The following is a 12,903-nucleotide window of genomic DNA, read 5'->3' on the forward strand; positions in this document are numbered from 1 at the left end:
CCTCCCAAAGTGCTGGGAATTACAGACATGAGCCACTGCGTCTGGCCAAGAGTTTACCATTTAGAAGAGCTGGGCTCTGATGATAGGTTGTGGAGAAGTTGCTAATACCTAAAGTCATTGTTGGTTTTAGTAGAAATTCACCCACTGTAATCCAGTTTCTGTGTTATGTGCTAGAATACTTCATGTGCTTTTATTTTCTTCCAGATGTGTTATTCACCCACTTCATTCATCTTTATCCAGTGAAGAGCAGCAGGCAGTGTTTATGAAACATCCTGTAGGAGTAACTAAGATTATCATTTCCACCAACATTGCTGAGACATCCATAACCATCGATGATGTTGTCTATGTCATCGATTCTGGGAAAATGAAAGAAAAGAGGTATTCCATCTTGTGGTGATATAAGAGAGGGGCTAAAAATGCTTCATTTGGAGAGACACATTGTTAATGGCTAATGCTGTTAAGCTACATGGATTACTTTTGAAAAAATACTTTATGAAAACTGTCTATGAATGTGTGAGTGATTCTATAGCCAGGACCAGGGACCTTAACATCAAATGGGGATGAAAAGTAATGAATTACTTTTTCTCTCTTTTTGTCATGTGATTTTATATGTGCTTGTGTGAAAAAGGGTTGAATAAAGAAGCTATGTCGTTTGGGGAACTGTGTACTTGACGCCACTTAAATCAGCACTAGCTGCTCCCACAAGGGACTCAACTATTCCAGAATACACTGGGCACTGTGTCCTACAGGAGGAAGCTGGTTCATCCATTCTGTCCCTGCCAAGTAGTCTTGGCCAGGTTTTTGTAAAATTATTCAATTTTATATTTTCTTTTTCTTTATAGATATGATGCCAGCAAAGGGATGGAAAGTCTAGAGGACACTTTTGTATCTCAAGCCAATGCTCTACAAAGAAGAGGCCGAGCAGGCCGTGTTGCATCTGGTGTCTGCTTCCATTTATTCACTAGCCATCACTACAATCACCAGCTTTTAAAGCAACAGCTACCAGAAATACAAAGAGTGCCATTGGAACAGCTGTGTCTAAGGTGACATCTTTTTTTTTTGTCTTTTGCTTCCAAAAGGTCTAAATGTTTCTCACCCTATTAAGTTCCACATTTTCCTTTTTCTCCTAGAAGATATTTGGCTAAGAATGGCCACCGATAATCTCATTTATTTGTGAAGAAAGAGATCCTTAGTGTTGCCTTTACCATTCCTTTTAACTTTCTGCACATAAAGATCTCTTACATTGCAGAGCATGGCCCTAAAATAGAGCTTAAGAACACATCTGTAGGGCGAGGCATGGAGACTCACACTTGTAATCCCAGCACTTTGGTAGGCCAAGGCAGGTGGATCACCTGAGGTCAGGAATTAGACCAGCCTGGCCAACATGATGAAACCCCATGTCTACTAAAAATACAAAAATTAGCTTTTTGTCGTGGCGCACACCTGTAATCCCAGCTATTAGGAGGCCAGGGAAGAGAATCTCTTGAACTTGGAAGATAGAGGTTGCAGTGAGCTGAGATGGTGACAGAGTGAGACTTCATCTCAAAAAAATGTAAATAAAATAGAATAAAATTTGAATATTGATAGAAAGAATACATTTGTAGGTCTGGTGTGGTGAGTCACACCTGTAATCCCAGCACTTTGGGAGGCCAGCACAGGAGGATTGCTTGAACCAGGGAGCTTGAGACCAGCCTGGACAACGTGACAAAACCCCGTCTCTACAAAAAATACGAAACTTAGCTGGGTATGGTGGCATGCACCTGTGGTTCTATAGCCATTTGGGAGACTGAGATGGAAGGATTGCCTGAGCCCCAGAGGCTGATGCTGCAGTAAATTGAGACAGCCAGCTTCTGAGACAGAGTGAGGCACCATCTCAAAAATAAATGAACAAAATGGGCTGGGTGCCAAGCTCACACATGTAATCCCAGCACTTTGGGAGGCAGACAGATCATTTAGGATCAGAGTTCGAAATCAGCCTGGCCAACATGGTGAAACCCCATCTCTAATAAAAATCCAAAAACATTAGCTGGGCATGGTGGTGCACCCCTGTAATCCCAGCTACTGGGGAAAGCTGAGGCAGGAGAATCGCTTGAACCTGCAAGATGGAGGTTACAGTGAACTGAGATCCTGCCACTGCATTCCAACCTGGGCAACAGAGTGAGACTTCATCTCAAAAAATAAAAAAATAAATGGCCGGGTGCGATGGCTCACCCCTGTAATCCCAGCACTTTGGGAGGCCAAGGTGGGTGGATCACCTGAAGTCAGGAATTCAAGACCAGCCTGGCCAACATGGTGAAACCTCATCTCTACTAAAAATAGAAACAATTAACCAGGGGTGGTAGCAGGCACCTGTAATTCCAGCTACTCAGGAGGCTGAGGCAGGAAAATCGCTTGAATCAGGGAGGTTGAGGTTGCAGTGAGCCAAGATCACACCGTTGCACTCAAGCCTGGGTAACAGAGCAAAACTCTGTCTCAAAAAAAAATAAAATAAAATAAATGAATGAATAAAATAAAAATGAAATATTAGTAAGTGGATTATGGTCAATACGTGTCTTAAAGTGAAATACATTAAGTGAGAAAAGCCTAGGTACCAAAAATATACATGTTAATGAAAATGTAAAATTGTATGTATATTGGTTGGCAAATTAAAACGGAACTGATTGTGAAGTAAATAAAATTTTATGTATGTTACACTTTTCTCTAAGTTGCTGACATTCATAATTTGTTTTTTTTTTTAATGAGAACCCTTTTTCTGGATGAAGTTCATAATTTAAAACACTAGTTTTTAAGAGCTATCACAAGGCACAACACAATGCAGATTTATTTTATAAATAGTGACTGCAACTTTCAGCCAGGTATGCTGACTCACACCTTTATTACCAGCAGTTTGGGAGGCTGAGGCAGGTAGATTACCTGTGGTCAGGGGTTAGTTCGAGACCAGCCTGGCCAACATGGTGAAACCCCATCTCTACTAAAAAAATAACAAAATTAGGCCGGGCACGGTGGCTCAAGCCTGTAATCCCAGCACTTTGGGAGGCCAAGGCGGGTGGATCACGAGGTCAAGAGATCGAAACCATCCTAGTGAACATGGTGAAACCCTGTCTCTACTAAAAATACAAAAATTAGCTGAGCATGGTGGCGCACGCCTGTAGTCCCAGCTACTTGGGAGGCTGAGGCAGGAGAATTGCTTGAACCCAGGAGGCGGAGGTTGTGGTGAGCCGAGATCATGCCATGGGACTCCAGCCTGGGTAACAAGAGCAAAACTCCATCTCAAAAAAAAAAAAATTACAAAATTAGCCTGGTATAGTGGCACACTCCTCTAATCACAGCTTCTCGGGAGGCTGAACCAGGAGAATCACTTGAACCTGGGAGGTGGAGGTTGCAGTGAGTCAAGATCATGCCATTGCACTCCAGCCTGAATGACAAGAGAAAACTCTATCCCAATACAAAATAAAAATAAATATACAATGACTGCAACTTCAGATGTGAGAAACAATAAGTGGATCATTTAAACTTGTCTCATAAATACCTTTAATTGTACAGCAGTCAGAACTATCTAAGCTAATCATGTCCAGTTTTTTACTATGGTAAGAATACTTAATATGAGATCTATTCTCTTAACAAAAGTTTAATTTTACAACACAGTACTGTTAACTATAGTCATAATGTTGTACAGCAGAGCTGTCGAGCTTACTCATTTTGCAAAACTGAAACTTTATACATAATGGACAGCAACTCTCCATTTCCCCCTCATGTCCAGCCCCTGACAACCACCATTCTACCCTCTGCTTCTGTGCGTTTGACTATTTTAGATCCTTCATACAAGTAGAACCATCCAGTATTTGTCTTTTTGTGACTGACTTATTTCGCTTAGCTTAATGTCCTCAAGGTTTCATCCATGCTGTTTGATATTGCAGAACTTCTTTCTTTTCTAAGCCTGAATTGTATCCATATATACTGCACTTTCTTTCCTTTTTTTTTTTTTTATTTCTTTTTTTGTGTGTGTGGGAATGCTTCATTCCAATATACTGCACTTCCTTTCTTCACTCATGTATCGGTGGACATTTAGGTTGTTTCCACATCTTGGCTATTGTGAATGTAATAATATAATACTACAGTGATCACAGGAGTGCAAGTATCTCTACAAGATTCTTTTTTTTTTTTGGAGACAGAGTCTTGCTCAGTCGCCCAGACTAGAGTGCAGTGATCTTGGCTCACCGCAGGCTCCACCTCCGAGTTCAAGAGATTCTCCTGCCTCAACCTCCTGAGTAGCTGGGATTACAGGCTCACCACTGCACCTGGCTAATTTTTGTATTTTTTGTAGAGACAGGGTTTCACCATGTTGACCAAGCTAGTCTTGAACCCCTGGCCTCAAATGATCCACCCACCTCAGCCTTTCAAAGTGCTGGGATTACAGGCGTGAGTCACTTTGCCTGGCCTCTCTGCAAGATTCTGACTTCAATTCTTTTGGATGTATACTCAGAAGTGAGGCTGCTGGATCGTATGGTAGTTCTATTTTTAATTCTTTGAGGAATCTCTATCCTGTTTTTCATAGTGGTTGCATCATTTTACATTCCCACCAATAATGTGCGGGATTCCAAGTTCTCCACATCCTTGCCAACACTTTTATCTTTTGTCATGAACTCTGTTTCATAATTCAATCCCACTATTATGGAAAGAAGCATTTTGAAAGTTTTTAGAAAGGATTTAATTCTGAGTATGAATAAGTTTCAGAATCTGAAAGTGCTTTTGTGGTTTATTGGTAGAAGTAGAAAACATGAGATTTTAGAAATTTCTATTTAAACTTGTAAATTATTCTCACTCACAAAAGAAATTATTCCTCTGTGTCATCCTACCAGAAATAAAATTGACAAATTATCATTTTGTTTTCTTTTCAGAATTAAAATTTTGGAGATGTTTAATGCTCATAATCTCCAATCTGTGTTTTCTCGGCTCATTGAGCCTCCACACGCTGATTCTCTTCGTGCCTCAAAAATACGATTACGAGACTTGGGAGCATTAACTCCAGATGAAAAATTGACCCCTCTTGGGTATCACTTGGCCTCTCTGCCCGTGGATGTGAGAATTGGCAAACTAATGTTGTTTGGGTCTATCTTCCGCTGTTTGGATCCTGCTCTCACCATTGCTGCCAGTTTGGCTTTTAAGTCTCCTTTTGTAAGTAAACAACATTCATCTAAACTGGAGTTTATAACATAGGTCTCTAAAAGGACCATGGGGAAATCAGGGGCATGTGAGCCCCCTAAAAATTTGCTTGAATGTTAGATATGAATTTTTTGGGCACATCTAAATTTCTGAAAAGACAAAAACAAATAAAACAAACAAAAAGATTTTTTAGGGCACAATGTCATCCAATCCTCCAAGAGATCCATTCCCCAAATGAAGACTAAGAACTGGAGATATAACTTACTAAAAGTAATTCAGGCCAGGCACAGTGGCTCATGCCTGTAATTCCAGCACTTTGGGAGGCTGAGGCGGGCAAATCATTTGAGGTCAGGAGTTTGAGACCAGTTTGGCCAACATGGTGAAACCCCATCTCTACTAAAAATGCAAAAAATTAGCCAGGCGTGGTGATGTAGTATGCCTATAGTCCCAGCTATTTGGGAGGCTGAGGCAGGAGAATCACTTGAACTCGCGAAGGTGGAGGTTGCACTGAGCCAAGAGCACCACTGCACTCCAGCCTGGACATAGAGTGAGACTCCATCTCCAATAATAATAATAATAATCCAGATGTGCTTTCTATTGCATCTATTATACTTGTTCATTATAGAAAAATCAGAAAATGCAAACCAACAAAAACTGTCTCTGATTTTAAAAACCAATAAATATATTGAGCCATTTTTAAAAACTGCTTTATTGAAATATGATTTATATATCATACAGTTTACCCATTTAAAGTGTACAACTCGGCCAGGCACGGTGGCTCACACCTGTAATGCCAGCACTTTGGGAGGCCAAGGCAGGTGGATCACGAGGTCAAGAGATTGAGACCATCCTGGCCAACATGGTAAAACCCTGTCCCTACTAAAAATACAAAAATTAGCTGGGTGTGGTGGTGTGTGCCTGTAGTACCAGCTACTCAGGAGGCTGAAGCAGGACAATTGCTTGGACCCAGGAGGCAGAGGTTGCAGTGAGCTGAGATCATGCCACTGCACTCCTGCCTGGTGACAGCGCGAGACTCTGTCTCAAAAACAATAAAAAGATAAAGTGTATAACTCACTACAGGCATACCTTACTTTATTATGCTTAGCTTTATTGTACCTTGCAGATGTTGTATTTTTTACAAATTGAAGGTTTGTGGCGACCCTGTGTTGAGCAAATCTGTCAGTGCCATTTTTCCAACAACATGTGCTAACTTCATGTCTCTATCACATTTTGCTAATTCTCACAATATTTTAAACTTTATTGTTATATCTGTTATGGTGATATGTGATCAGTGATCTCTGACATTACTTTTTTTTTTTTTTAAGATAGGGTTTCACCTTGATGGCCAGGCTGGTCTTGAACTCCTGACCTCAGGTGATCCACCCACCATGGCCTCCCAAAGTGCTAGAATTACAGGCATGAGCGACCGCGCCCGGCCTGACATTACTATTGTAATTGTTTTGGAGTGCATGAACTGCACCCATGTAAGACAGTGAAATTAATTGATAAATGTCATGTGTGTTCTGACTTGCCACCAACCGGCCTTTCCTCAGTCACTCTCCCTCTTTTTGAGCCTCCCTATTCCCTGAGACACAGGTTGAAACTGGGCCAGTTAAAAATGCAACAGTAGCCTCTGAGTGTTCAAGTGAAAGGAAGACTCACACATCTCTCACTTTAAATCACAAGCTAGAAATGATTATGCTTAGTGAGAAAAGCACGTCAAAAACTAAGATAGCTGAAAAGCTAGCCTCTTGGTGCCAGTTAGCCAAGTTGTAAATTTAAAGCACAAGTTCTTGGCCAGGGGCGATGGCTCATACCTATAATCCCAACATGGGGATTCACCATAAATCCCCGTGAGGCCAACATGGGCAGATCACTTGAGGCCAGGAGATCAACAGCAGCCTGGCCAACATGGCGAACCCCATCTCTACTAAAAATACAAAAATCACCGGAGCGTGGTGGTGCTGGCCTGTAGTCCCAGCTTCGCACGAGGCTGAGGCATGAGAATTGATTGAACTGGGGAGGCAGAGGTTACAGTGAACCAAGATCGTGCCACTGCACTCCATCCTGGATGACAGAGTGAGACTATCTCAAAATTAAAGTAAAATAAATAAAGGGAATGTTCTTGAAAGAAATTAAATGTGCTATTCCATTCATGTGTCCAGTGAACACACAAATGATAAGAAAGCAAAAGAGCCTTATTGCTGATAGGGAGAAAGTTTTAGTAGTCTGCATATAGAGAAAGTTTTAATGGTCTGAATAGAAGATGAAACCAGCCACAACATTCCCTAAGCCAAAGCCTAATCCAGAGCAAGACCCTAACTCTTTAATTCCATGAAGGCTAAGAAAAGTGAGGAAGCTACAAAAGAAAAATTGGAAACTAGCAGAGGTTGGTTGATGAGGTTTATGGAAGAAAGGTGTCTCCATAACATAAAAGTGCAAGGTGAAGCAGCAAGTGGAAGCTGCAGCAAAGTTACACAAGATCTAGCTAATTGATGAAGGTGGCTATGCCAACAACAGATTTTTTCTTCTTCTTTTTCTTTTTTTTCTTTTGAGACAAGGTCTGGCTCTGTTGCCCAGGCTGGAGCGTAGTGGTACATTCTCGGCTCACTGCAACCTCTGCCTGCCGAGCTTAAGCCATCCTTCCACCTCAGCCTCCTGAGTAGCTGTGACTGCAGGCATGTGCCACCACACCCAGCTAATTTTCGTATTTTTTGTAGAGATGGGGTTTCACCATGTTGCCCAGGCTGGTCTTGAACTCATGAGCACAAGCAATGTGCCCACCAGAGCCTCCCAAAGTGCTAGGATTAGTCGTATAAGCCATTGTGCCCGGCCTATGTATTTTCAGTATCAATGAAATAGCCTTCTATAGGAAGAAGGTGCCATCTAGTTATTTTCATAGCTAAAGAGGAGAAGCAAGCCAGGCGTGGTGGCTCACGCCTGTAATCCCAGCACTTTGGGAGGCTGAGGGGGTAGATCACCTGAGGTTGAGAGTTCGAGACCAGCCTGACCAACATGGAAAAACCCCACCTCTACTAAAAATACAAAATTAGCTGGGCGTGGTTGTGCATGCCTATAATCCCAGCTACTCTGGAGGCTGAGGCAGGAGAATCACTTGAACCCGGGAGGCAGGCAGTGGTGAGCCAAGATCACACCATTGTATTCTAGCCTGGGCTACAAGAGCAAAAATTCGGTCTCAAAACAAAAAAAAAAAGAGGAGAAGCAAATGCCTGGCTTTAAAACTTCAAAGGCCAGGCTGACGCTGACCTACATGAGTTAGGGGCTAATGCAGCTGGTGACTTTACAATGAAGCCAATGTTCATTTACCATTTAAAAACTCCTAAGTCCCTTAAGAATTATGCTATATCTACTCTGTCTATGCCCTATAAATTGAACAACAAAGCCTGCATAACATTACATCCGTTTACAGCATGGTTTACTAAATTTTTTTTTTTTGAAACACAATTTCACTCTTGTTGCCCAGGTTGGAGTGCAACGATGTGATCTCGGCTCACCACAACCTCTTCCTCCCAGGTTCAAGCAATTCTGCCTCAGCCTCCCAAGTAGCTGGGATTATAGGCATGCACCACCATGCCCACTAATTTTGTATTTTTAGTAGAGATGGGGTTTCTCCATGTTGGTCAGGCTGGTCTCGAACTCCCAATCTCAGATGATCTGCCCATCTTGGCCTCCCAAAGTGCTGGGGTTACAGATGTGAGCCACCACACCCGGCCAGTTTACTAAATATTTCAAGCCCACTATTAAGAAGCCCATGCTTAGAAAAAAAGATTTCAGGCCGGGCACGGTGGCTCAATCCTGTAATCCCAGCACTTTGGGAGGCCCAGGCGGGTGGATCACGAGGTCAAGAGATCGAGACCATCCTGGTCAACATGGTGAAACCTTATCTCTACTAAAAATACAAAAAATTAGCTGGGCATGGTGGCGCATGCCTGTAATCCCAGCTACTCAGAAGGCTGAGGCAGGAGAATTGCTTGAACCCAGGAGGCGGAGGTCGCGGTGAGCCGAGATCGCACCACTCCAGCCTGGGTAACAAGAGCGAAACTCCATCTCAAAAAAAAAAAAAAAAAAAAAGATTTCAGAATATTACTGCTCACTGACAATGTGCCCAAGAGCTCTAATGGAGATGTACAGGGAGATTAATGTTGTTTTTGTGCCTACTAATGCAAAATCCATTCTGCAAACCCTAGATCAAGGAGTAATTTTGACTTTCAAATCTTAATATTTAAGAAATATATTTTGTAAGGCTGTAGCTGCTATAGATAATGATTTACCTGATGGATCTGTGTAAAGTAAATTGAAAACCTTTGTCTGGGCATGGTGGCTTACACCCGTAATCCCAACATTTTGGGAGGCCAAGGTGAGTAGGTTGCTTGAACCTAGAAGTTTAAGACCAGCCTAGGTGACATAGTGAGACCCCGTGTCGTTTTTTAAATTAAAAATAAAAAATAGAATATTACATAAACTTAGTTAATAAAGCAGTGGCAGGGTTTGAGAGGATTGACTCCAATTTTGAAAGAAGTTATGTTGTGAGTAAAATGCTCTCAAACAGCATTGCATGCTACAGAGACTTTTTTTGTGAAAGGAAGAATCAGTTGATACAGAAAACTTCATTGCCTTATTTTAAGAAATTGCTTTCCTTCAGCACTTCTTGGAAAAAAAAAAAAAAGAAATTGCTGGCCTAGGGGAGTGGATCACTTGAGGTCAGGAGTTTGAGACCAGCCTGGCCAACATGGTGAAACCCTGTCTCTACTAAAAATAGCTGGGCATGGTGGTACACTTCTATAATCCCAGTTGCTCGGGAGGCTGAGACAGGAGAATCGCTTCAGCCTGGGAGGCGGAGGCTGCAGTGAGCCAAAATTGTGCCACTATACTCCAGCCTAGGTGACAAAGCAAGACTCCCTCCCCCTCCAAAAAAAAAGAAAGAAGGGAAGAAATTGCCCCAACCACCTGAGCTTTCAGCAACATCATCCTGATAAATCAGCAGCCATTAGCATTAAGGCAGACAAAATGTACAACTTGCTGAAGCCTCAAATGATTGATAGCACTTTTATCAATAAAATATATATATATATGACAGACTCCACTCTGTCACCCAGGCTGGAGTGCAGTGGCACAAACATGGCTCACTGCAGCCTTTACTTCCTGGGCTCAAGCGGCTCTTGTGCCTCAGCCTCCTGAATAGCTGGCATGATGGGGCACACCTGTAGTCCCAGCTACCAGGGAGGCTGAGGCAGGAGGATTGCATAAGCCTAGGAGATCAAGGTTGCAGTGAGCTATGATCACACCACTGAACTCCAGCCCGGGCAACAGAATAAGATCCTGTCTTTAAAAAAAAAAAAAAAAGTGTTCTTTAAATATGATTTTCCTCCCTCCTTGAGGTATCTCCCTGGGATAAAAAAGAAGAAGCTAACCAGAAAAAGCTGGAATTTGCATTCGCAAACAGTGATTATCTGGCCCTTCTACGAGCATATAAGGTAAGCATATAACCTAATAGCTTAGTTTTATTACCAGCATTGGCACTAAAGACGGAGTAAGTTCAGCTTGATTTTCTCCAAAATATAGGGATGGCAGCTAAGTACAAAAGAAGGTATGCGTGCAAGTTATAATTACTGCAGACAAAACTTCTTGTCCGGAAGAGTTCTGCAGGTGAGTTGTGTCTGTGGCCGTTTCTTTTCTTCATTTTATATTAGAGTAGTTCACCAGAGGGTGCTGCGACTTTGTCTCATGTGTCCTGTCTTAACATTGCAAATGTTATTTCTGGAATGTTTGGCTTTACCAGCTGTATAAAATGGACTCCTGCACTGTGGTATCAGACTTTCTGTGCTGAACCTTTCCACTGACCTCCTTTTCCTCTTGGTGGTGAAATTTTGTTTACTTATATGGAGGATAGGGTAGAACACAGGTGCTCTGAAGATTGCTGCTTACTGGTAGTCAGTTTTTTCAGTAATTACACCAGGCAGTCTTAACCTGAATCCCTAAACCCCTGAAAATGTATACAAAATTGTATGCTTATACATACGTGCATTATTCTGGAGAGAACAGCTTTCATCAGATTTTCAGTGGTCCATGGCTGTCTCTAATCCCCTTACCCTCTCTCCAAAACCAAAGAACTAATACTGAACCAGGTTTTGTTAATTTTTCTTATATCCATCAGAACCTACTATGTGAATATAATGAGTATACAAGAAAATGTTTAGCCCAGCACGGTGGCTCACACCTATAATCCCAGCACTTTAGGAGGCTGAGGTGGGAGGATTGCTGGAGCCCAGGCGTTTGAGACCAGCCTGGGAAACATGACAAAACCCCATCTCTACAAAAAATACAAAAATTAGCCAGACCTAGTGACATGGGCCTGTAATCCCATCTACTCCAGAGGCTGAGGTGGGAGGATCACTTGAGCCTGGAAGGTCAAGACTGCAGTGAGCCATGAACGCCCTACTGCACTCCAGAGGGAGACCCTGTCTCAAAAAATAAAAACAAAAAATGTCTTATCTTCTGTGTAATATAGACAGGCTTCTGTCCCCTGTTACAACAATGTTTTAGGTGCTCTTCCAAAGTGGTATGAGGCCAGGTGTTGTGGTTCACACATGTAATCCCAGCACTTTGGGAGGCCCAGGCAGGCAGATCACTTGAGGCCCGGAGTTCAAGACCAGCCTGGCCAACAAAGCAAAACCCCATCTCTACTAAAAATACACAAAATTAGCTGGATATGGTGGTGCATACCTGTAATCCCAGCTATTTGAGAAGCTGAGACATGAGAATTGCTTGAAGCCAAGAGACGAAGTTTTCAGTGAGCTGAGATTGCACCATTCCAGTCCAGCCTGAGCAAAAGAGCGAGACTCTGTCTCAAAAAATAAAAAATAAATTCCAAAGCGGTATGAGAAGCCAAAATAATAATGGCACACATCTTTGCAAAGCAGATTTTAGAGCCCGGCACAGTGGCTCATGCCTATAATCCCAGCACTTTGGGAAGCCAAGGCAGGCAGAACCCTTGAGCCCAGGAGTTTGAGACCAGGCTGGGCAACATGGTTAAACCCTATCTCTACAAAAAATATAAAAAAGCCAGGCATGATGGTGCACACCTGTGGTCCCAGCTACTTGGGAGGCTGAGAATCACCTGTCAAAGGGGGGTATTTATATGTACAGGGCAATAAGAAATATTTTCTCAAGTCATTAAGATGCTTAGATATAAAATGAGGCTATTTCTTTTAAATTACATTTCCTACTAAATTTATTTATTATTTTTTGTTATCATATGTGTAGATTTTGCTGTGACTTATAAGGGCCATCAGACAAGAGTTGCATCTTTCACAAAACTCCAGCTTAGATTATGGGATTATTTTTATTAAGATTTCAATTAAAACTTTGTCATGAAATAGAAACTGTGGTAAATTTAAGTCCTAGTTATATTCCAGTTATCAATGTATACTTGAGCCATTCCAAGAAAATACTTAAACCGTCATTGAGAGACAGGGCAGTCTTGCTTAGCTTTCAGTTCCTTGAATAATCATTATCTCCTTCTCTTTGTCTGATATGCTGCCTATATGAAAACAGTAGCCACAAGAGAAAGAAGTTTGTGTTTTCTTTCTCACATTTGTGCTCAGCTGGTAAAAGGAGTTCTAAATATTAAACCACAGCCAGGTGTGGTGGCTCATGCCTATAATCCCAGTGCTTTGGGAGGCCGAGGTGGGCAGATCACCTGAGGTCAGGAGTTCGAGT

At 42.1% G+C, this 12,903-nt stretch overlaps 1 protein-coding gene across 7 annotated transcripts in view; it reads left to right on the plus strand.

The window, feature by feature from the left end:
- The window catches only part of DHX57 (DExH-box helicase 57), a 74,242-nt gene that overhangs the window by 43,225 nt on the left and 18,114 nt on the right, over window positions 1-12,903 (plus strand). For all 7 annotated transcript variants that reach the window (XM_078349445.1, XM_054245023.2, XM_078349447.1 and 4 more), the window contains 5 exons: window positions 205-378; window positions 843-1,043; window positions 4,899-5,175; window positions 10,563-10,658; window positions 10,747-10,830. In XM_078349445.1, the coding sequence (XP_078205571.1) occupies window positions 205-378; window positions 843-1,043; window positions 4,899-5,175; window positions 10,563-10,658; window positions 10,747-10,830 (832 nt within the window). The remainder of the gene's footprint in view (window positions 1-204; window positions 379-842; window positions 1,044-4,898; window positions 5,176-10,562; window positions 10,659-10,746; window positions 10,831-12,903) is intronic.

Source organism: Callithrix jacchus, chromosome 14 (genome assembly GCF_049354715.1).
Source record: "Callithrix jacchus isolate 240 chromosome 14, calJac240_pri, whole genome shotgun sequence".
NCBI lineage: Eukaryota > Metazoa > Chordata > Mammalia > Primates > Cebidae > Callithrix > Callithrix jacchus.